This window comes from Phyllobates terribilis, unplaced genomic scaffold (assembly GCF_046119375.1).
Source record: "Phyllobates terribilis strain yellow unplaced genomic scaffold, ASM4611937v1 Scaffold_7__3_contigs__length_470593459, whole genome shotgun sequence".
Lineage (NCBI taxonomy): Eukaryota > Metazoa > Chordata > Amphibia > Anura > Dendrobatidae > Phyllobates > Phyllobates terribilis.
The window spans coordinates 141,874,147-141,900,592 of NW_027362767.1; the positions used below are offsets into that span (position 1 = coordinate 141,874,147).

The 26,446-nt window shown below is 49.7% G+C and overlaps 1 protein-coding gene across 2 annotated transcripts in view; it reads left to right on the plus strand.

Moving 5' to 3' along the window:
* The window catches only part of LOC141153992 (NACHT, LRR and PYD domains-containing protein 12-like), a 450,515-nt gene that overhangs the window by 204,947 nt on the left and 219,122 nt on the right, over window positions 1–26,446 (plus strand). For both annotated transcript variants that reach the window (XM_073639348.1, XM_073639349.1), the window contains 2 exons: window positions 2,728–4,423; window positions 7,276–7,446. In XM_073639348.1, coding sequence (XP_073495449.1) covers window positions 2,728–4,423; window positions 7,276–7,446 — 1,867 coding nt within the window. The remainder of the gene's footprint in view (window positions 1–2,727; window positions 4,424–7,275; window positions 7,447–26,446) is intronic.

The following is a 26,446-nucleotide window of genomic DNA, read 5'->3' on the forward strand; positions in this document are numbered from 1 at the left end:
CACCGCACCAGGGCAGCGTGGAAGAGCGAGGCTAAGTGCCAGAATTGGCGCATCCTATGAATGCGCCATTTCTGGGGCGGCTGACGGCTGGTGTTTCTAGCCTGGGAGGGGGCCAATATTCATGGCTCCCTTCCTGGGCTATTAATATCAGCCGCCAGCTGTCTGCCTAGCCTTTGCTAGCTATTAAATTAGGGGGGACCCCACGTCATTTTTTTTGGGGGGTCCCCCATTTTAATAGCTAGTAAAGGCTATGTATTCAGCTGGGGGCTGATATTAGTAGCCTGGGAAGCTCCGTGGGTATTACCCCCTTCCCAGGCTTCAAACATCTGCCCCAGCCGTCTGCTTAACCTCCGCTAGAGCCTAAAATTAAGGGGAACCCCACGCCAATTTTTTTAATAATAAATCCTTTATTTTAATACTAAATGACAAGTACAGTAACCAACACTATCACTGTACTTCATATATATGTGACTGACATGTTTCTATCTATCTAATCTATGTGTGAAGCTCTATTCTGTCTGTTATAAATTGTCGGGTACCGCTGCTGAATTGCCGGCCGGCTTTTTTAAAGAGACGGTGCATGAAAACACTATTATTTTTTTTGATAAATCCTTTACGCTAAATGACAAGTACAGTAAGCAGCACTTTCACTGTACTTCGTATATATGTGGCTGACATGTTTATATCTATCTAATCTATGTGTGAAGCTCTATTCTTTCGGTTCTAAATTGTCGGGTACAGGTGTATGCCGCTGCTGAATTGCCGGCTTTTCATGTTTCACTGTTGGCACTGTTCCCATCGATTTGGGCAATCACTGTAATGCCACAACCACCATGGCTGTGGCATTACAGTGAGTGGCAGACAATCCATGCAGGACACGCTTTTGGTGCACGAACAGTTATCGAACATAACCTCGAACAGCCGAATTTTTTGCAAATCGTTCGGGTTCGTCGAACAACTCGAACACCGCCCAAAACAGCTCGAATTTGAGATTGGCGAACAGTTCTAGTCGAACACCGCTCATCTCTACTAATAACTCCAAACGGGGTGACGGATTCCCTTTAATGTTGATTATTGTAATAAATGTTTTCAAGGGGAAGGATTCCCCAGTTTTGGAAGACCCAAAGGTTTGCATATTATGTAGAATAACTTCAACAGAGACATTTTCTTGCGGAACATTTAAAACGTCCAGGGAGTTGATTGTGGAATTTGGGCCATTTCACCAGACTTTAACAGGCTAGGAGCTAGAATGTTTCTCGGGCTGAAAGTCACCCTCGGGTGGTTTGGAATGAGGGAGCTCAGAATGAGATCCCTTTTGTAGGACTTGCCACTGTTTGTGTATAATTTTTTCTTAGGGACAGGTGAGCAGAATTATACAAAGAAATAAAACGACTCCCTAAGTCATTTGTTTCTGTTGTTAGGTTTTTGACTTTTTGTACCAAGTACTGTTGCTGGGTAAGTGTACTTGTTTTTTGATAGGCACATGTAATTAAGTTTCTAGGGTATTTTTTTGTTTCAAAGCACTCCCCGAGAATATCAACAATTGCTCTTACTGTGGGGAATGCTTAATTGTAAGGAATGTTTGGTAGCCATTTTGGGAAGTGATTACTGGAGTAATGGATGTAGCTGTTCGTGTCTTCCAACATGAAATAGATTTTATTAATGATTGAACCCTCATGCCATCATGATGGAAAATGGTTAAGTCTAGGAAATTGATGGAATCCTTGCCTACAGTAGATGTAAAGGTAATACCTCAACTATTGGAGTTAAGTTATGTTATAAAAGGGGATTTCATTAGTATCCCCTCTCCAGATGAAAATAACTAATCAATGTATATTTTATAGATCAGGATATTCATGAAATACTTAGACTTGTATATATGGAAATTTTCAAATACCCCCATGAACAAATTGGCTCAATTTGGGGTTACTGTCGTCCCCATTGCTGTTCCATATTTTTCATGATAGATATGATCCTGGAAATTAAAGAAATTAGTGTGTAAAATAAAATGGAGGTTTTCTAGAATGAAGATACAGTGTTGTGGACTAACTCTTGGGTCCTTCTTTAAGAATACATCAGTACACCGTAAGCCAGTGTTATGCTTCATGTTTGTATAAAGAGCAGAGACATCTAGAGAGAAAGTGTCTCATCCAAAAGGAAGTTCTTTAGGATACCAATAAGGTGAATGGAGTCTTATAAATCAATCTGTAATTTTTTAACATGTCTGGATAATAATTGGATAATATCTTCCAGACATATGTTAATGCAGGATCTTACAGTCCATCATAGCTGGGTGACCATGTAGCGATTATTTGGCTTGGGCTTACCATGATGGCCATCAGCAGGCACACGATGATTGCATTTAGTCGGTGCCAATGGGGACACAGAAGTAGCCCTCTCCCTTAAATAAGCAAATAGATGACATTGTCACTATAGATAGTGACATCATAGGGGTTAAACTTCCATGACTGTTACTGCATTTTGTCAGCTAATACAAAACAGATTTTGTCACATGTACCATTTTTGCAGTCTCGTAAATTTGTGCTTCTATTATTACTAATAGTACAGTTGTTGAATCCAATCTACTGATTTGTCCACATCTATTATATCCCACTGAATGAAATGTAATGTTTAAACAAATGTTAAAAACATATTGTCGAATATAGTAGAATATTATCACTTTTTTCAGCTTCCTATCTTACCATTCATATTCTATTATTTTTATAGATGTCCAGAAAGGGCACAAGAAACATTTACACGAAAAAACGGAGAAATTTGTAGAGAACCAGCCTCCAAAATGTAACCAGGGAGAAGAAAGTTTTCCATTCTGTACACGTTATGTGAACCTCATCATTGTCTCCACTAATCACTTCAGAGAACGGTCTGAGAATGAGCTCATAGAGACCGGAGTAAAACATGAAAGATATTTAAAGAAAAAACAGAATAAATTAGAGCGCATTTCCCCCAACAAGTTATTTCGCTGGTGTCACCGATCCAGACTTGTGCCACATATGGTAATGGTGAGCGGAGTGCCCGGTGTAGGGAAGACCACCCTGATACAGAAGTTTGTCTATGATTGGGTGAGGGACGATCTCTATCAAAGATTCTCGTTTGTCTTTTTCTTCAAAATCCGGGAACTGAACAGACTGGGTAATGTTAGTCTGGAGACCCTGATTCTTCATCAGTACCCATATCTAGAGGAGCAGCTTGGAGACATCTTACAGGATCCAGAGAAACTTCTCTTTATATTTGATGGCTTAGATGAAAGTCTTCATACAATGGATTTCACATCCCATCACTTGTGTTCTCATCCTAAACTGCCCGAACCTTGTGGTCAGATTGTTGTTAGTTTGGTGAGAAAGTCTCTTCTGAATGGATGTTCTGTTCTGATGACCAGTCGCCCAACCAGACTGGCATCTATAGATTGTAGTGTTTTCGAACGTATAGTAGAAATCACTGGATTTTTTCCAGAAGAACGACAGATGTACTTTGAAAATTTCTTCTCTAACCCTGAACTGGCAGAAAAGGCTTTTAGTTACGTGAAGCAGAATGAGATATTGTACACATTCTGTTACCTCCCGTCCTACTGCTGGATCATCTGTACAGTGTTATCCAGGAGCTTCCAGCCCACAAGTAGTGATCAGCCCACGTCATTGATACCCAAAACTGTGACACAACTGTTTGCAATATTTATTGCAAACATCCTAGCCAATCACAGCCTGCACAAAAGAGATGCTCAGAAGCTCCTGCGCTCCATCGGATGGATGGCAGAACATGGGGTAATGAATCACTTGATTATTTTTGATGATCGAGATCTGGAATCTTTCCATGTGGACAATAAGTTAAAGCTTTTATCAAGTTTTCTGATGGAATCGGATGAACCTGTGTCCTATTCCTTCTTACATCTCATGGTGCAGGAATTCTTCTCCGCCTTGGTGCATTATGCCGATTATTCTCCTGAAAAGTTACAGGAATCACTAAAGAAAGCCAAATCCTTTTCTGATGGACGCAGTGAAATGTTCTTCCGGTTCCTGTGTGGTCTGTCAGACAGCTCCACCAGGTCATTACTAGCTGGATATCTGGATCTACAAGAAGCTCAGGTCTCCAGAGAGGCAATTACTTGGCTGAATACCCTAATTGAAGAACATGGATTAGGTGAAAGTGCCGACAACAAGCAACATCTTCCCAGTACACTCTTCTATCTGTATGAAACCCGAAATAAAGCTCTAGTGAAAGAATCATTAAAGTCACATAGAAGTTTTGACTTTTCTAAAGTTCACATGTCATCTCTAGACTGCTCAGTGTTGGCATTTATTCTGAAAACCTGCACAAATATAGAAGAACTGAATCTAAGACATTGTATGTTGGACACTGTAGGATTTGATAGACTTGCACCAGCTTTACATCAGTTAACATTTCTGACGTAAGTACTAATTACAATTTATGTTATTAAAGTGATCTTTCAGGTTTTATACATTGTACATTACCCTTTTGGTGAACCTCAAAGGATGAGGGTGGAGAAAACCTGGAGATTTTCAATCAAGCTGACAGGTTTCCTTTTCCATATTTTCCTGTGTGTAGAATGGACATTTACAGTGTTGTAGACGGTGTACCAGAGTGGGCTCCCCAGGATAGAGCGAAGCTGTGAACAAGGAAAGCTGTCAAGACCAAACTTGCCAGATGAACTTTTAATGACAAATTTAGATAGAATACTTTTCCAACAAAAAATAAGAAAGTGAACCAAGTTAACTCACACCCCCCCAGCCAAGACTGACTTGGACCACTGTGCTGCACAACTCTGTAGGCCCAGAAGTAGTAACTTCGATGCTATAATTTACCTAATCGTGCATCCGCCTAGTGCGTTCACCGAACATTTACCTGAGTCTCTGGAACAATCAAATGAATGTCAGGGATGTCTTATTGGTGATGCAGCACACTGTCACGCCAGGTGTGGGAAAGGCTTAGTGCAACAGAGAGGGAAAAGGGAAAGGGAGCCCAGTCACTAGGGAAAGGGGGGAAGTGGAGACCTCTGTCTGGTCTAGCATCACCCTGTCTCAACTACCGTTCCTATATTGCCTCCTCAGCAATCGTAGCACGCGTGCCTCACCCTACTCTCCCTGGCGTATGGCTATAGCTAGGGATGGAAGGAGATGAGCACTAGTCAACCTCCACTAAACTCTGTAGACAACAAGGGTGGACAAAACAGAGGAAATGGCTTAGCTTTAGATAAACTCCAAATAAACACACGGCCTCAAGCTCCAGAGAGGACGAAGTTCTGCTCCTGCTAAGCTTCACAAGTAGGAATGGATGTAGCCGGCGACTCCCTCACAGACACACCAGGTTTATATACACCCAGGCCAGAGAGCTAATTAGCAAGAGAGAGGTAGCCGCTCGATCCTAAAGACAGCCTCTTATCTAAGAAGCTGTCTGCAATGCCCAACTTAGAGATCTCCTGCAACCCACTGCAGGGCGACTGTCTGTCACCTCTGATACACCCGTGACACACACAAACTCAACGAAATCAAAATAAACTCACTTCTCCCGTAGGTGGGTAAACGACTAATCCTCTGCCTGAGTTGTCATGCGTGTTGGTGGGGGGAAAACCCTCCTAGGTAGAATCCAGTTATTGATTTAGATCTGCACTGAACCGTGAATCCCAATGTCATGTTAAGTGCGGGTAAAATCACATCAAGAATGATTTATGTACCATAGTGTTCACTTTAAGAACCACATTAGCATAATAATAATAATCTTTATTTTTATATAGCACTAACATATTCCGCAGCGCTTAACATACATTATCATCTCTGTCCCTATTGGGGCTCACAATCTAAATTCAGTATGTCTTTGGAATGTGGGAGGAAACCGAAGAAACCGGAGGAAACCCACGCAAACACGGGGAGAACATACAAACTCCTTGCAGATGTTGTCCTTGGTGGGATGCTTTTCCTTCTTCCCGATACATCTATGTAATACTCCGGTAGATTCCAATTTATGGCTGTGGTATCTATAAGGCACTACTGGCTCAGGAAGCTGAGTCTGCTGTACATAGGAGACAGATCAGTGAATAATCAGTGAGCTGCCACAAGAGCATACAGATGAATATGTAACCAGAGCACCAGATAGAGCACCCCCCACAGGCCGCCCCGAGGTACGAGCATTTCATTATCTCCAAACTGAAAGTAAACATTACACAAGAAACACAGGACAGATTTCATCAACCAAGGTATCATTTTAATCAGTGGAATGTCGCCAATCAGACAGTGTATGTAGTTTACTGAGCAAAATCCTTCTGACAGGTGCACTTTAATGTCCATTTAGTGCACTGCCATATATTTTGTTATTGAAACAGAACAGCATCTGTAAATAGAATGTTAGTGTCATGCAAAGGCTAATGGTGGGTGACGGTCAGCGACATATTGCCCATCACCTCAAACTGTAAATGTGATGGGAGAATGACTTACAGCCCTGATACAATATTAAATCAAACAATAAGAAGTGTTACATCACAAAGCTCAGTTTCCCTTCTTCTATGTTACGCTGTCATCAGATACCAGAGATCATAACAAAATGTTGCTACTCATTGCATTTCTACTTCATGCCTGTTAGTGTGGCTCCTCTTATGAAGTAGACAGGGGTCGGGTGTCTCATAGGCAATAACACAATGGGAATTAGTGATGTGTCGGTCTTGAACGATCCGAGACAAAGATTCGGCTCCCTGCTGTGAATGATGGGATCATGACTGGCTCTCACTGGGCTTAAAATTGCAGTGTTCCGCGATCGTAACTCCACACACCCAAACATAACCCAGCCCACTCTTCAATTTAATTGGCTAATTGTGAGTGGGTGGTGTTTCTGCCATGGTTGGGCGGAGTTTTGGTGGCATCAACGTCATCTTAAATATGTATTCACCTATAGTGAACACATATTTAATAGGGTTCCATTTAAAATTCACAAGAGCCGGCTCTGTTTGGTGAGCGGTGCCAGAAGAGCCAGATCACCAAAAAGAGCCGGACTGCCCATCACTAATGGGAATGAGAAGCAGGAGTGGAGGGTGCTGTGCTTATGGCGGCCTAAGTGATTATTGTAATCAGGAAGTTGGTTGGCAAATTAAGGATCTTGTCTAATCAATGGAAAATCACAACATTGATGAATGTGTTTTTATTTGAAAATTTGACCATGTTCCCCTTTCAACTTTTTATAGTTTTATTATTTAATGATTTCTGAACACCATGCATCAATAACGTCATCCACATTTCATTTTCTTATTGTTAGATTGGCTGACAATAAATTACCACATACTTCCTGTATCCAATTGACGTCTGTAATTCGGAATAACAAGTCCCTGAAGACTTTTACCCTATCTTTTAACCATCTGTATGGTTCTCACTTCGATGACATGTTGAAAGCTCTGTACAGTCCAGCTGGCAAGCTCGAGTTATTAGAGTAAGTATGAGAGACGTGTACAGGATGGCGACATGTGATTATAAGAGAAATGTACAGGATGGAGACGTGCGAGTATAAGAGACGTGTACAGGATGGAGACGTGCGAGTATAAGAGACGTGTACAGGATGGAGACGTGCGAGTATAAGAGACGTGTACAGGATGGAGACGTGCGAGTATAAGAGACGTGTACAGGATGGAGACGTGCGGGTATAAGAGACGTGTACAGGATGGAGACGTGCGAGTATAAGAGACGTGTACAGGACGGAGACATGTGAGTATAAGAGACGTGTACAGGATGGAGACGTGCGAGTATAAGAGACGTGTACAGGACGGAGACGTGCGAGTATAAGAGATGTGTACAGGATGGAGACGTGCGAGTGTAAGAGACGTGTACAGGACGGAGACATGTGAGTATAAGGTATAAGAGACGTGTACAGGATGGAGACGTGCGAGTGTAAGAGACGTGTACAGGACGGAGACGTGCGAGTGTAAGAGACGTGTACAGGATGGAGACGTGCGATTATAAGAGACGTGTACAGGACGGAGACGTGCGAGTATAAGAGACGTGTACAGGATGGAGACGTGCGAGTATAAGAGACGTGTACAGGACGGAGACGTGCGAGTATAAGAGACGTGTACAGGATGGAGACGTGCGGGTATAAGAGACGTGTACAGGATGGAGACGTGCAAGTATAAGAGACGTGTACAGGATGGAGACGTGCGAGTATAAGAGACATATACAGGATGGAGACGTGCGAGTATAAGAGACGTGTACAGGATGGAGACGTGCGAGTATAAGAGAAATGTACAGGATGGAGATGTGCGAGTATAAGAGACGTGTACAGGATGGAGACGTGCGAGTATAAGAGACGTGTACAGGACGGAGACGTGCGAGTATAAGAGACATGTACAGGAGGGAGACGTGCGAGTATAAGAGACGTGTACAGGATGGAGACGTGCCGGTATAAGAGACGTGTACGGGATGGAGACGTGCGGGTATAAGAGACGTGTACGGGATGGAGACGTGCGGGTATAAGAGACGTGTACAGGATGGAGACGTGCGAATATAAGAGACGTGTACAGGATGGAGACGTGCGAGTATAAGAGACGTGTACAGGACGGAGACATGCGAGTATAAGAGACGTGTACATGACGGAGACGTGCCGGTATAAGAGACGTGTACAGGACGGAGACGTGCCGGTATAAGAGACGTGTACAGGACGGAGACGTGCCGGTATAAGAGACGTGTACAGGACGGAGACGTGCGAGTATAAGAGACGTGTACAGGACGGAGAAGTGCGAGTATAAGAGACGTGTACAGGATGGAGACGTGTGAGTATAATAGACGTGTACAGGACGGAGACGTGCGAGTATAAGAGACGTGTACAGGACGGAGACGTGCGAGTATAAGAGACGTGTACAGGACGGAGACGTGCGAGTATAAGAGACGTGTACAGGACGGAGACGTGCGAGTATAAGAGACGTGTACAGGACGGAGACGTGCGAGTATAAGAGACGTGTACAGGACGGAGACGTGCGAGTATAAGAGACGTGTACAGGACGGAGACGTGCGAGTATAAGAGACGTGTACATGACGGAGACGTGCCGGTATAAGAGACGTGTACAGGATGGAGACGTGCCGGTATAAGAGACGTGTACAGGACGGAGACGTGCCGGTATAAGAGACGTGTACAGGACGGAGACGTGCGGGTATAAGAGACGTGTACAGGACGGAGATGTGCGGGTATAAGAGACGTGTACAGGATGGAGACGTGCCAGTATAAGAGACGTGTACAGGACGGAGACGTGCCAGTATAAGAGACGTGTACAGGACGGAGACGTGCGGGTATAAGAGACGTGTACAGGATGGAGACGTGCCAGTATAAGAGACGTGTACAGGACGGAGACGTGCGGGTATAAGAGACGTGTATGTAGCACCCCGAGGGCTCGGCTGCTACAGGGGTATTGCACCTCGAACCAGAGGTGTGGTATTCCACTCCCGGGTAAGGATGGAGTGTGGACTAGAACTCAGTTAGCTGCATGCACCACATACATCCCATTTCCGGGGGACAGATCAATGGTACTCCCACCAGATAGATGTGCAGGTATGACAGCGTCTGTCCCTGGCTGGAGTGGGAGGGGGGGAGGAATATCCCAGTGGTGCAGGAGCAGAGAGGGGAGGGACTCTGGGCATAGGAAGGAGCCCATTGGTGGCTAGTCACCTGGGCTCGGGTGTCAGAGGGAGTATAAAAGGTGGGCACCATCTTAGGAGTTGGGTTCAGTCAGACAGAAGAAGAGGAGAAGAGTAGTGACAGGGAGCAGCAGCCCTGTCTGGGTGCTGCTCCTGAAGGGAGCAAGAGAGAGAAAGACAAGAGGAAAGGAACATGGAACAAGGAAGGAATGGAACCTGGAGAAAGGCCCAGAGACATGAAGGAAGAGGGAACCCGAACACGCTAGGAGTCAGCGGGTGAAGGGTTGGCAGATCAGGGTACCGGATCCCGAACTGGTGGAGGCCACTTATCCTCAGCCAGGAACCGGAGGTCGTGGCCACGTCTTGGCGCGACCACTCACTACACTCACCACGAAGGCACGCCACATAGGGTCAGGGAAACCGGAGATAGGTTTCGCCACCAGAAGGCCCGAGGAAGCTGGACATGGGTGGGTCCCTAGTGGGGACGGCCAGAGAAAAGAACGGAGAAAGGAGTTCAAGGTCACACTCTGGAACTGCCTGGGGGTTGGTCGAGCCCCGTACCTGGTGGACGCAGCACGGCTCGGGTCGTCATCACCTGCAGGACTGACACTGATAACATCTGTGAGTAAAGCATTGAAAACTGCAATCAGTCTCTGTGTTCCATCGCACTAACAGCACTAAAGGTACCGGGACGCCCTTTCTATCACTCCCTTCACCCGCACCAGCTGCCCTGAGGCCATACCTCTCCCGTTGGGGGTTATACCACCATTGCTGCACACATACCACCGGCCTCAGCGGACTGTTCTGCAGCGGCGGCCTTGCGACCGCAAATCAACGGGTGGCGTAGTCGACACTTAAACAACATCTACAAAGACTGCCACACACTTAGTTTGACCACCCTGGGCACGGACCGGGTCCCCGCCACTCGGAGACTACTACCCCCATCGGATCCGGCTCCGGGTATTCCCCCGCGCACACGTGCGCCGCACTACAGCGCTGGCCCAGGGGGCGCGTCAACTTTGGCGTAGTCGGCAGGATCTCGTGCCCGTAACCACCGGGTACTGCGTGCCTGAAAAAGAGACTTTTTACTTACCTGTGGTGAAGTTTCCCGCCGTCCGGAGTCGTTTCCCGCCATCCGGAGCCGATTCCCGCCATCCGACGCCATCTTCTGCCTTCTTCCCGCCATCCGTGGAGTTTTCCCGCCATTGGGCGCCATCTTGAGGACGCCGCGCGGGAAGAAGAGGGGTGTGGACTCCGAAAGCCCGCGAGAACTGAAGCCCCGCCTCACGTCCGGACGTTGCGTAAGGTCCTGGAAGGAGCCCAGTGACGCCGACGTCACAGGAGCGCGACGGAAGGTCCTCAACCCTGACGATCCACTGCGGAGCCGCGGCCTACGGAAGAGGATCATCGCAAGGTAGGCCACGGTCCACTAGGGGGGAGGAGGATGTCGGATACGGAGGAGAGCTTCACCGCCACAGCCGCCATACCAGATTGCAGAGCTGCTAGCGGTGCTCCAGAAGGAAGAACCGGAGTACGCGCAGGCCGCGCTGGAAGAGCTGAACAGGAGGATGATCTGGGCGCAACGAGACGTGCTCGCCGGGTGGAAGGAGGAGTTGACCCGGCGCACGCTGACCTGCCAACCGGAGGTGCAGCCACCATCCAGCACCGCGTCGATCCCGAGAGGCAGCAGAAGCGGACCGGAGGCCGGGGACGACGCCGCGGGGGAGGCCGCAACGACAAGTAAGGGGAACGCCGTTACTCCGGGCCCTGAGGCCGCGGACCTGCCCCTACCTCCCGCCGCGGGACCCGAAGCTCTGGGTGCCGCACCGCCCACCATACCTCCACCACCAGTAGTCAGCCCTCCAGCAGCAAGCTCTGCAGCGGAGCCTCGCCCTGAACCGTGCTCCCCAACACCGGGCACGATCAGAAAGTCACCAGCCTGGTTAAAAGGCCGAGTGCCCGCGGGCGCTGCACCCCAGCCGGGGCCCCCAGTCGTGCCATCATTGGGGAAAGACCTGTATGAGCAGCACACCTGCCCGGATGGGACACCATTCGTCTGGCCGCCTGAGTACACCAACCCCCGCTCCAGGAAGAGTCATCCCGTAGGAGCAAGGGCCCCAGATGAACCGCTAATCCCAGCTCCGGAGCCCGTGGACCTCTCTTCACCCCGCTGGAGGACGCCCAATTCGAGGGGGACCCCACTGGAGAAGACCTGATGGGGTTCACTCAGGAGACCCGGGCGGGCGCCGCCCGGCGCTATGAGACCTGCCGCCAACAACTGGCAATGTTTGAGCGGGAGCGGAGAGAGAGGAAAGTGAAGGAGGAGTGGCTCCACATTAAAAAAAACATGGAGCAGAAGACAAGGACCCGCCAGGACCCCCCCCGTACAGCTCACGGTCCCCGAGTCACCGGGACTGTTGTTAAGTTTCACATGGCATGTGGCTGGGGCATCATCCAAGACCCGAAGACCATAAGCCAGGTGTTTGTAAACAGGAGCGACGTAGAGTCTCACCTACCGGAGGGGCACAGTGGACGGGACCTGGTGCCTGGAGATACCGTCACCTATACCAGGCATAAGGGAGTGAAGGGGTGGTACGCCCTTCATGTCCACCGGGTCAAGGAAGAAGAGGAGCAATCGTACCAGGAGGAGGAGGAGAAAGAGGGCCCGGACGGGTCTGAACCTGAGGAAGAGAAAGGAGCGTGTGGAGCACACCGTTAATCGCAAACGGTAAAAGAGGAGATGTAAATAGTTACCCGACCGGGTATAAGGACTGTTGTGGGACTGTTTCCACTAAGAGTGTGGTCCCCGTTGGGACAGAAAGAGAACTGTTGCCTATTTTTGCCCTAATCCCTAACCTGACCGAGGACTGAGAGCGGTCATCCCTTCCCTCTACCTGGCCGAAGACTGTGAGCGGCCAGATCCCAAGATCCCAAGAACCCGAGAATTCAAGAATGTTTTATTTGAAAATGCCTTAATGTGAAATTTGATATGATGCCAAAGTTTTACATAGTGTTTTTGTAAAAGAGTTCCGGTGGCATTAGCCAGCTGTTGAGAAAACCTCCCATAAAGGGATGGATGAAAGTTGATGTGTTTTATGTGTACGTACACTTTAAAAATTGTTTTTACTCTATTTCAGCCCGAGGACGTGCTGTGGTTTACCAGGGGGGAATGTAGCACCCCGAGGGCTCGGCTGCTACAGGGGTATTGCACCTCGAACCAGAGGTGTGGTATTCCACTCCCGGGTAAGGATGGAGTGTGGACTAGAACTCAGTTAGCTGCATGCACCACATACATCCCATTTCCGGGGGACAGATCAACGGTACTCCCACCAGATAGATGTGCAGGTACGACAGCGTCTGTCCCTGGCTGGAGTGGGAGGGGGGGGGAGGAATATCCCAGTGGTGCAGGAGCAGAGAGGGGAGGGACTCTGGGCATAGGAAGGAGCCCATTGGTGGCTAGTCACCTGAGCTCGGGTGTCAGAGGGAGTATAAAAGGTGGGCACCATCTTAGGAGTTGGGTTCAGTCAGACAGAAGAAGAGGAGAAGAGTAGTGACAGGGAGCAGCAGCCCTGTCTGGGTGCTGCTCCTGAAGGGAGCAAGAGAGAGAAAGACAAGAGGAAAGGAACAAGGAACAAGGAAGGAATGGAACCTGGAGAAAGGCCCAGAGACATGAAGGAAGAGGGAACCCGAACACGCTAGGAGTCAGCGGGTGAAGGGTTGGCAGATCAGGGTACCGGATCCCGAACTGGTGGAGGCCACTTATCCTCAGCCAGGAACCGGAGGTCGTGGCCACGTCTTGGCGCGACCACTCACTACACTCACCACGAAGGCACGCCACATAGGGTCAGGGAAACCGGAGATAGGTTTCGCCACCAGAAGGCCCGAGGAAGCTGGACATGGGTGGGTCCCTAGTGGGGACGGCCAGAGAAAGGAACGGAGAAAGGAGTTCAAGGTCACACTCTGGAACTGCCTGGGGGTTGGTCGAGCCCCGTACCTGGTGGACGCAGCACGGCTCGGGTCGTCATCACCTGCAGGACTGACACTGATAACATCTGTGAGTAAAGCATTGAAAACTGCAATCAGTCTCTGTGTTCCATCGCACTACCAGCACTAAAGGTACCGGGACGCCCTTTCTATCACTCCCTTCACCCGCACCAGCTGCCCTGAGGCCATACCTCTCCCGTTGGGGGTTATACCACCATTGCTGCACACATACCACCGGCCTCAGCGGACTGTTCTGCAGCGGCGGCCTTGCGACCGCAAATCAACGGGTGGCGTAGTCGACACTTAAACAACATCTACAAAGACTGCCACACACTTAGTTTGACCACCCTGGGCACGGACCGGGTCCCCGCCACTCGGAGACTACTACCCCCATCGGATCTGGCTCCGGGTATTCCCCCGCGCACACGCGCGCCGCACTACAGCGCTGGCCCAGGGGGCGCGTCATGTACAGGATGGAGACGTGCCAGTATAAGAGACGTGTACAGGATGGAGACGTGCCAGTATAAGAGACGTGTACAGGACGGAGACGTGCCAGTATAAGAGACGTGTACAGGATGGAGACGTGCGGGTATAAGAGACGTGTACAGGACGGAGACGTGCGAGTATAAGAGACGTGTACAGGACGGAGACGTGCGAGTATAAGAGACGTGTACAGGATGGAGACGTGCGAGTATAAGAGATGTGTACAGGACGGAGATGTGCGAGTATAAGAGACGTGTACAGGATGGAGACGTGCGAGTATAAGAGATGTGTACAGGATGGAGACGTGCGATTATAAGAGACGTGTACAGGACGGAGACGTGCGGGTATAAGAGACGTGTACAGGACGGAGACGTGCGAGTATAAGAGACGTGTACAGGATGGAGATGTGCGAGTATAAGAGACGTGTACAGGATGGAGACGTGCGAGTATAAGAGACGTGTACAGGACGGAGACGTGCGGGTATAAGAGACGTGTACAGGACGGAGACGTGCGAGTATAAGAGACGTGTACAGGATGGAGATGTGCGAGTATAAGAGACGTGTACAGGATGGAGACGTGCGAGTATAAGAGACGTGTACAGGATGGAGACGTGTGAGTATAAGAGACGTGTACAGGATGGAGACATGCGAGTATAAGAGATGTGTACAGGATGGAGACATGCGAGTATAAGAGACGTGTACAGGATGGAGATGTGCGAGTATAAGAGACGTGTACAGGATGGAGACGTGCGAGTATAAGAGACGTGTACAGGATGGAGACGTGCCAGTATAAGAGACGTGTACAGGACGGAGACGTGCGAGTATAAGAGACGTGTACAGGATGGAGACGTGCCAGTATAAGAGACGTGTACAGGACGGAGACGTGCGAGTATAAGAGACGTGTACAGGAGGAGACGTGCGAGTATAAGAGACGTGTACAGGACGGAGACGTGCGAGTATAAGAGACGTGTACAGGATGGAGACGTGTGAGTATAAGAGACGAGTACAGGACGGAGACGTGCCAGTATAAGAGACGTGTACAGGAGTGAGATGTGCGAGTATAAGAGACGTGTACAGGATGGCGACATGTGATTATAAGAGAAATGTACAGGATGGAGATGTGCGAGTATAACAGATGTGTACAGGACGGAGACATGCGAGTATAAGAGACGTGTACAGGACGGAGACATGCGAGTATAAGAGACGTGTACAGGACGGAGACATGCGAGTATAAGAGACGTGTACAGGACGGAGAAGTGCGAGTATAAGAGACGTGTACAGGACGGAGACGTGCGATTATAAGAGACGTGTACAGGATGGAGACGTGTGAGTATAAGAGACGTGTACAGGATGGAGACGTGCGAGTATAAGAGACGTGTACAGGACGGAGACGTGCGAGTATAAGAGACGCTTACAAGATGGAGACGTGCGAGTATAAGAGACGTGTACAGGACGGAGACGTGCGAGTATAAGAGACGTGTACAGGACGGAGACGTGCGAGTATAAGAGACGTGTACAGGACGGAGACATGCGAGTATAAGAGACGTGTACAGGACGGAGACGTGCGAATATAAGAGACGTGTACAGGATGGAGACGTGAGAGTATAAGAGACGTGTACAGGACGGAGACATGCGAGTATAAGAGACGTGTACAGGACGGAGACATGCGAGTATAAGAGACGTGTACAGGACGGAGACATGCGAGTATAAGAGACGTGTACAGGACGGAGACGTGCGAGTATAAGAGACGTGTACAGGATGGAGATGTGCGAGTATAAGAGACGTGTACAGGATGGAGATGTGCGAGTATAAGAGACGTGTACAGGATGGCGACGTGATTATAAGATGGAGACGTGCGGGTATATGAGACGTGTACAGGATGGAGACATGTGATTATAAGAGAAATGTACAGGATGGAGACGTGTGAGTATAAGAGACGTGTACAGGACGGAGACGTGCAGGTATAAGAGACGTGAACAGGATGGAGATGTGCGAGTATAAGAGACGTGTACAGGACAGAGACGTGCGAGTATAAGAGACGTGTACAGGATGGAGACGTGCGAGTATAAGAGACATGTACAGGATGGGGACGTGCGAGTATAAGAGACGTGTACAGGATGGAGACGTGCTAGTATAAGAGACGTGTACAGGATGGAGACGTGCGAGTATAAGAGACGTGTACAGGATGGAGACGTGCAGGTATAAGAGACGTGTACAGGATGGAGATGTGCGAGTATAAGAGACATGTACAGGACGGAGACGTAGGAATATAAGAGATGTGTACAGGATGGAAACATGCGGGTATAAGACGTGTACAGGATGGAGACGTGCGAGTATAAGAGACATGTACAGGACGGAGACGTGCGAGTATAAGAGACGTGTACAGGACAGACGTGCGGGTATAAGAGACGTGTACAGGACGGAGACATGCGAGTATAAGAGACGTGTACAGGACGGAGACGTGCGAGTATAAGAGACGTGTACAGGACGGAGACGTGCGAGTATAAGAGACGTGTACAGGACGGAGATGTGCGAGTATAAGAGACGTGTACAGGATGGAGACGTGCGGGTATAAGAGACGTGTACAGGATGGAGACATGCGAGTATAAGAGACGTGTACAGGACGGAGACGTGCGAGTATAAGAGACGTGTACAGGATGGAGACGTGCGAGTATAAGAGACATGTACAGGACGGAGACGTGCGAGTATAAGAGACGTGTACAGGATGGAGAGGTGCGAGTATAAGAGACGTGTACAGGATGGAGACGTGCGAGTATAAGAGACGTGTACAGGATGGAGACGTGCAGGTATAAGAGACGTGTACAGGATGGAGATGTGCGAGTATAAGAGACATGTACAGGACGGAGACGTGCGAGTATAAGAGACGTGTACAGGACAGACGTGCGGGTATAAGAGACGTGTACAGGACGGAGACGTGCGAGTATAAGAGACGTGTACAGGACGGAGACGTGCGAGTATAAGAGACGTGTACAGGACGGAGATGTGCGAGTATAAGAGACGTGTACAGGACGGAGATGTGCGAGTATAAGAGACGTGTACAGGACGGAGACGTGCGAGTATAAGAGACGCTTACAAGATGGAGACGTGCGAGTATAAGAGACGTGTACAGGACGGAGACGTGCGAGTATAAGAGACGTGTACAGGACGGAGACGTGCGAGTATAAGAGACGTGTACAGGACGGAGACATGCGAGTATAAGAGACGTGTACAGGACGGAGACGTGCGAATATAAGAGACGTGTACAGGACGGAGACGTGAGAGTATAAGAGACGTGTACAGGACGGAGACATGCGAGTATAAGAGACGTGTACAGGACGGAGACATGCGAGTATAAGAGACGTGTACAGGACGGAGACGTGCGAGTATAAGAGACGTGTACAGGATGGAGATGTGCGAGTATAAGAGACGTGTACAGGATGGAGATGTGCGAGTATAAGAGACGTGTACAGGATGGCGACGTGATTATAAGATGGAGACGTGCGGGTATATGAGACGTGTACAGGATGGAGACATGTGATTATAAGAGAAATGTACAGGATGGAGACGTGTGAGTATAAGAGACGTGTACAGGACGGAGACGTGCAGGTATAAGAGACGTGAACAGGATGGAGATGTGCGAGTATAAGAGACGTGTACAGGACAGAGACGTGCGAGTATAAGAGACGTGTACAGGATGGAGACGTGCGAGTATAAGAGACATGTACAGGATGGGGACGTGCGAGTATAAGAGACGTGTACAGGATGGAGACGTGCTAGTATAAGAGACGTGTACAGGATGGAGACGTGCGAGTATAAGAGACGTGTACAGGATGGAGACGTGCAGGTATAAGAGACGTGTACAGGATGGAGATGTGCGAGTATAAGAGACATGTACAGGACGGAGACGTAGGAATATAAGAGACGTGTACAGGATGGAAACATGCGGGTATAAGACGTGTACAGGATGGAGACGTGCGAGTATAAGAGACATGTACAGGACGGAGACGTGCGAGTATAAGAGACGTGTACAGGACAGACGTGCGGGTATAAGAGACGTGTACAGGACGGAGACATGCGAGTATAAGAGACGTGTACAGGACGGAGACGTGCGAGTATAAGAGACGTGTACAGGACGGAGATGTGCGAGTATAAGAGACGTGTACAGGATGGAGACGTGCGGGTATAAGAGACGTGTACAGGATGGAGACATGCGAGTATAAGAGACGTGTACAGGACGGAGACGTGCGAGTATAAGAGACGTGTACAGGATGGAGACGTGCGAGTATAAGAGACATGTACAGGACGGAGACGTGCGAGTATAAGAGACGTGTACAGGATGGAGACGTGCGAGTATAAGAGACGTGTACAGGATGGAGACGTGCGAGTATAAGAGACGTGTACAGGATGGAGATGTGCGAGTATAAGAGACATGTACAGGACAGACGTGCGAGTATAAGAGACGTGTACAGGACAGACGTGCGGGTATAAGAGACATGTACAGGACGGAGATGTGCGAGTATAAGAGACGTGTACAGGACGGAGATGTGCGAGTATAAGAGACGTGTACAGGACGGAGACGTGCGAGTATAAGAGACGTGTACAGGACGGAGACATGCGAGTATAAGAGACGTGTACAGGACGGAGACGTGCGAGTATAAGAGACGTGTACAGGACGGAGACGTGCGAGTATAAGAGACATATACAGGATGGAGACGTGCGAGTATAAGAGAAATGTACAGGATGGAGATGTGCGAGTATAAGAGACGTGTACAGGACGGAGACGTGCGAGTATAAGAGACATGTACAGGAGGGAGACGTGCGAGTATAAGAGACGTGTACGGGATGGAGACGTGCCAGTATAAGAGACGTGTACGGGATGGAGACGTGCGGGTATAAGAGACGTGTACAGGATGGAGACGTGCCAGTATAAGAGACGTGTACAGGACGGAGACGTGCCGGTATAAGAGATGTGTACAGGATGGAGACGTGCGGGTATAAGAGACGTGTACAGGATGGAGACGTGCCAGTATAAGAGACGTGTACAGGACGGAGACGTGCGAGTATAAGAGACGTGTACAGGACGGAGACGTGCGAGTATAAGAGACGTGTACAGGACGGAGACGTGCGAGTATAAGAGACGTGTACAGGATGGAGATGTGCGAGTATAAGAGACGTGTACAGGACAGAGACGTGCGAGTATAAGAGACGTGTACAGGATGGAGACGTGCGAGTATAAGAGACATGTACAGGACGGAGACGTGCGAGTATAAGAGACGTGTACAGGATGGAGACGTGCGAGTATAAGAGACGTGTACAGGATGGAGACGTGCGAGTATAAGAGACGTGTACAGGATGGAGACGTGCGAGTATAAGAGACGTGTACAGGATGGAGACGTGCGAGTATAAGAGACATATACAGGATGGAGACGTGCGAGTATAAGAGAAATGTACAGGATGGAGATGTGCGAGTATAAGAGACGTGTACAGGTGGGAGACGTGCGAGTATAAGAGACGTGTACAGGATGGAGACGTGCGGGTATAAGAGACGTGTACAGGATGGAGACGTGCGGGTATAAGAGACGTGTACAGGATGGAGACGTGCCAGTATAAGAGACGTGTACAGGATGGAGACGTGCGAATATAAGAGACGTGTACAGGATGGAGACGTGCGAATATAAGAGACGTGTACAGGATGGAGACGTGCGAATATAAGAGACGTGTACAGGATGGAGACGTGCGAGTATAAGAGACGTGTACAGGACGGAGACGTGTGAGTATAAGAGACGTGTACAGGACGGAGAAGTGCGAGTATAAGAGATGTGTACAGGATGGAGACGTGCGAGTATAAGAGAAATGTACAGGATGGAGATGTGCGAGTATAAGAGACGTGTACAGGTGGGAGACGTGCGAGTATAAGAGACGTGTACAGGATGGAGACGTGCGGGTATAAGAGACGTGTACAGGATGGAGACGTGCGGGTATAAGAGACGTGTACAGGATGGAGACGTGCCAGTATAAGAGACGTGTACAGGATGGAGACGTGCGAATATAAGAGACGTGTACAGGATGGAGACGTGCGAATATAAGAGACGTGTACAGGATGGAGACGTGCGAATATAAGAGACGTGTACAGGATGGAGACGTGCGAGTATAAGAGACGTGTACAGGACGGAGACGTGCGAGTATAAGAGATGTGTACAGGACGGAGAAGTGCGAGTATAAGAGATGTGTACAGGACGGAGAAGTGCGAGTATAATAGACGTGTACAGGACGGAGAAGTGCGAGTATAATAGACGTGTACAGGACGGAGACGTGCGAGTATAAGAGACGTGTACAGGACGGAGACGTGCGAGTATAAGAGACGTGTACAGGACGGAGACGTGCGAGTATAAGAGACGTGTACAGGACGGAGACATGCGAGTATAAGAGACGTGTACATGACGGAGACGTGCCGGTATAAGAGACGTGTACAGGACGGAGACGTGCCGGTATAAGAGACGTGTACAGGACGGAGACGTGCCGGTATAAGAGACGTGTACAGGACGGAGACGTGCGGGTATAAGAGACGTGTACAGGACGGAGACGTGCGGGTATAAGAGACGTGTACAGGATGGAGACGTGCCGGTATAAGAGACGTGTACAGGACGGAGACGTGCCGGTATAAGAGACGTGTACAGGACGGAGACGTGCGGGTATAAGAGACGTGTACAGGATGGAGACGTGCCAGTATAAGAGACGTGTACAGGACGGAGACGTGCGGGTATAAGAGACGTGTATGTAGCACCCCGAGGGCTCGGCTGCTACAGGGGTATTGCACCTCGAACCAGAGGTGTGGTATTCCACTCCCGGGTAAGGATGGAGTGTGGACTAGAACTCAGTTAGCTGCATGCACCACATACATCCCATTTCCGGGGGACAGATCAATGGTACTCCCACCAGATAGATGTGCAGGTACGACAGCGTCTGTCCCTGGCTGGAGTGGGAGGGGGGGAGGAATATCCCAGTGGTGCAGGAGCAGAGAGGGGAGGTACTCTGGGCATAGGAAGGAGCCCATTGGTGGCTAGTCACCTGGGCTCGGGTGTCAGAGGGAGTATAAAAGGTGGGCACCATCTTAGGAGTTGGGTTCAGTCAGACAGAAGAAGAGGAGAAGAGTAGTGACAGGGAGCAGCAGCCCTGTCTGGGTGCTGCTCCTGAAGGGAGCAAGAGAGAGAAAGACAAGAGGAAAGGAACATGGAGCAAGGAAGGAATGGAACCTGGAGAAAGGCCCAGAGACATGAAGGAAGAGGGAACCCGAACACGCTAGGAGTCAGCGGGTGAAGGGTTGGCAGATCAGGGTACCGGATCCCGAACTGGTGGAGGCCACTTATCCTCAGCCAGGAACCGGAGGTCGTGGCCACGTCTTGGCGCGACCACTCACTACACTCACCACGAAGGCACGCCACATAGGGTCAAGGAAACCGGAGATAGGTTTCGCCACCAGAAGGCCCGAGGAAGCTGGACATGGGTGGGTCCCTAGTGGGGACGGCCAGAGAAAGGAACGGAGAAAGGAGTTCAAGGTCACACTCTGGAACTGCCTGGGGGTTGGTCGAGCCCCGTACCTGGTGGACGCAGCACGGCTCGGGTCGTCATCACCTGCAGGACTGACACTTATAACATCTGTGAGTAAAGCATTGAAAACTGCAATCAGTCTCTGTGTTCCATCGCACTACCAGCACTAAAGGTACCGGGACGCCCTTTCTATCACTCCCTTCACCCGCACCAGCTGCCCTGAGGCCATACCTCTCCCGTTGGGGGTTATACCACCATTGCTGCACACATACCACCGGCCTCAGCGGACTGTTCTGCAGCGGCGGCCTTGCGACCGCAAATCAACGGGTGGCGTAGTCGACACTTAAACAACATCTACAAAGACTGCCACACACTTAGTTTGACCACCCTGGGCACGGACCGGGTCCCCACCACTCGGAGACTACTACCCCCATCGGATCTGGCTCCGGGTATTCCCCCGCGCACACGCGCGCCGCACTACAGCGCTGGCCCAGGGGGCGCGTCATGTACAGGATGGAGACGTGCCAGTATAAGAGACGTGTACAGGATGGAGACGTGCCAGTATAAGAGACGTGTACAGGACGGAGACGTGAGAGTATAAGAGACGTGTACAGGATGGAGACGTGCGGGTATAAGAGACGTGTACAGGACGGAGACGTGCGAGTATAAGAGACGTGTACAGGACGGAGACGTGCGAGTATAAGAGACGTGTACAGGATGGAGACGTGCGAGTATAAGAGATGTGTACAGGACGGAGATGTGCGAGTATAAGAGACGTGTACAGGATGGAGACGTGCGAGTATAAGAGATGTGTACAGGATGGAGACGTGCGATTATAAGAGACGTGTACAGGACGGAGACGTGCAGGTATAAGAGACGTGTACAGGATGGAGATGTGCGAGTATAAGAGACATGTACAGGACGGAGACGTAGGAATATAAGAGACGTGTACAGGATGGAGACATGCGGGTATAAGACGTGTACAGGATGGAGACGTGCGAGTATAAGAGACATGTACAGGACGGAGACGTGCGAGTATAAGAGACGTGTACAGGACAGACGTGCGGGTATAAGAGACGTGTACAGGACGGAGACGTGCGAGTATAAGAGACGTGTACAGGACGGAGACGTGCGAGTATAAGAGACGTGTACAGGACGGAGATGTGCGAGTATAAGAGACGTGTACAGGACGGAGATGTGCGAGTATAAGAGACGTGTACAGGACGGAGACGTGCGAGTATAAGAGACATGTACAGGACAGACGTGCGGGTATAAGAGACGTGTAGAGGATGGAGACGTGTGAGTATAAGAGACGTGTACAGGACGGAGACGTGCGAGTGTAAGAGACGTGTACAGGACGGAGGCGTGCGAGTATAAGAGACGTGTACAGGACGGAGACGTGCGAGTATAAGAGACGTGTACAGGACTGAGACGTGCGAGTATAAGAGACGTGTACAGGACGGAGACGTGCGAGTATAAGAGACGTGTACAGGACGGAGACGTGCGAGTATAAGAGACGTGTACAGGACGGAGACGTGCGAGTATAAGAGACGTGTACAGGACGGAGCTGTGCGAGTATAAGAGACGTGTACAGGACGGAGATGTGCGAGTATAAGAGACGTGTACAGGACGGAGACGTGCGAGTATAAGAGACGTGTACAGGACGGAGACGTGCGAGTATAAGAGACGTGTACAGGACGGAGACGTGCGAGTATAAGAGACGTGTACAGGACGGAGACGTGCGGGTATAAGAGACGTATACAGGATGGAGACGTGCGGGTATAAGAGACGTGTACAGGATGGAGACGTGCGGGTATAAGAGACGTGTACAGGACGGAGACGTGCCAGTATAAGAGACGTGTACAGGATGGAGACGTGCGAGTATAAGAGACGTGTACAGGATGGAGACGTGCCAGTATAAGAGACGTGTACAGGACGGAGACGTGCCAGTATAAGAGACGTGTACAGGACGGAGACGTGCGGGTATATGAGACGTGTACAGGATGGCGACATGTGATTATAAGAGAAATGTACAGGATGGAGACGTGTGAGTATACAAGACGTGTACAGGACGGAGACGTGCAGGTATAAGAGACGTGAACAGGATGGAGATGTGCGAGTATAAGAGACGTGTACAGGACAGAGACGTGCGAGTATAAGAGACGTGTACAGGATGGAGACGTGCGAGTATAAGAGACGTGTACAGGATGGAGACGTGCGAGTATAAGAGACGTGTACAGGATGGAGACATGCAGGTATAAGAGACGTGTACAGGATGGAGATGTGCGAGTATAAGAGACATGTACAGGACGGAGACGTAGGAATATAAGAGACGTGTACAGGATGGAGACATGCGGGTATAAGACGTGTACAGGATGGAGACGTGCGAGTATAAGAGACATGTACAGGACGGAGACGTGCGAGTATAAGAGACGTGTACAGGACAGACGTGCGGGTATAAGAGACGTGTACAGGACGGAGACGTTCGCGTATAAGAGACGTGTACAGGACGGAGATGTGCGAGTATAAGAGACGTGTACAGGACGGAGATGTGCGAGTATAAGAGACGTGTACAGGACGGAGACGTGCGAGTATAAGAGACGTGTAGAGGACAGACGTGCGGGTATAAGAGACGTGTACAGGATGGAGACGTGCGAGTATAAGAGACGTGTACAGGACGGAGACGTGCGAGTATAAGAGACGTGTACAGGACGGAGACGTGCGAGTATAAGAGACGTGTACAGGACGGAGACGTGCGAGTATAAGAGACGTGTACAGGACGGAGACGTGCGAGTATAAGAGACGTGTACAGGACGGAGACGTGCGAGTATAAGAGACGTGTACAGGACGGAGACGTGCGAGTATAAGAGACGTGTACAGGACGGAGATGTGCGAGTATAAGAGACGTGTACAGGACGGAGACGTGCGAGTATAAGAGACGTGTACAGGACGGAGATGTGCGAGTATAAGAGACGTGTACAGGACGGAGATGTGCGAGTATAAGAGACGTGTACAGGACGGAGATGTGCGAGTATAAGAGACGTGTACAGGACGGAGACGTGCGAGTATAAGAGACGTGTACAGGACGGAGACGTGCGAGTATAAGAGACGTGTACAGGATGGAGACGTGCGGGTATAAGAGACGTTTACAGGATGGAGACGTGTGGGTATAAGAGACGTGTACAGGATGGAGACGTGCGGGTTTAAGAGACGTGTACAGGACGGAGACGTGCGAGTATAAGAGACGTGTACAGGACTGAGATGTGTTAGTATAAGAGACGTGTACAGGACGGAGACGTGCCAGTATAAGAGACGTGTACAGGATGGAGACGTGCGAGTATAAGAGACGTGTACAGGATGGAGACGTGCGAGTATAAGAGACGTGTACAGGATGGAGACGTGCCAGTATAAGAGACGTGTACAGGACGGAGACGTGCCAGTATAAGAGACGTGTACAGGACGGAGACGTGCCAGTATAAGAGACGTGTACAGGACGGAGACGTGCGAGTATAAGAGACGTGTACAGGACGGAGACGTGCGAGTATAAGAGACGTGTACAGGATGGAGACGTGCCAGTATAAGAGACGTGTACCGGACGGAGACGTGCCAGTATAAGAGATGTGTACAGGAGGAGACGTGCGAGTATAAGAGACGTGTACAGGACGGAGACGTGCGAGTATAAGAGACGTGTACAGGATGGAGATGTGCGAGTATAAGAGACGTGTACAGGATGGAGACGTGCGAGTATAATAGACGTGTACAGGACGGAGACATGCGAGTATAAGAGACGTGTACAGGACGGAGACATGCGAGTATAAGAGACCTATACAGGATGGAGACGTGTGAGTATAAGAGACGTGTACAGGATGGAGACGTGCGAGTATAAGAAACGTGTACAGTACAGAGACGTGCGAGTATAAGAGACGTGTACAGGATGGAGACGTGCGGGTATAAGAGACGTATACAGGATGGAGACGTGCGGGTATAAGAGACGTATACAGGATGGAGACGTGTGAGTATAAGAGACGTGTACAGGATGGAGACGTGCGGGTATAAGAGACGTATACAGGATGGAGACGTGCGAGTATAAGAGACGTGTACAGGACAGAGACGTGCGAGTATAAGAGACGTGTACAGGATGGAGACGTGCGAGTATAAGAGACGTGAACAGGACGGAGACGTGCGGGTATAAGAGACGTATTCAGGATGGAGACGTGCGGGTATAAGAGACGTGTACAGGACGGAGACGTGCGAGTATAAGAGACGTGTACAGGACGGAGACGTGTGAGTATAGGAGACGTGTACAGAACGGAGACGTGCGAGTATAAGAGACGTATAGAGAACGGAGACGTGCGAGTATAAGAGACGTGTACAGAACAGAGACGTGCGAGTATAAGAGACGTGTACAGAACAGAGACGTGCGAGTATAAGAGACGTGTACAGAACAGAGACGTGCGAGTATAAGAGACGTGTACAGAACGGAGACGTGCGAGTATAAGAGACGTGTACAGGACGGAGACGTGCGAGTATAAGAGACGTGTACAGGACGGAGACGTGCGAGTATAAGAGACGTGTACAGGACGGAGACGTGCGAGTATAAGAGACGTGCACAGGACGGAGACGTGCGAGTATAAGAGACGTGTACAGGACGGAGACGTGCGAGTATAAGAGACGTGTACACAACGGAGACGTGCGAGTATAAGAGATGTGTACAAGATGGAGACGTGCGAGTATAAGAGACGTGTACAGGACGGAGACGTGTGAGTATAAGAGATGTGTACAGGATGGAGACGT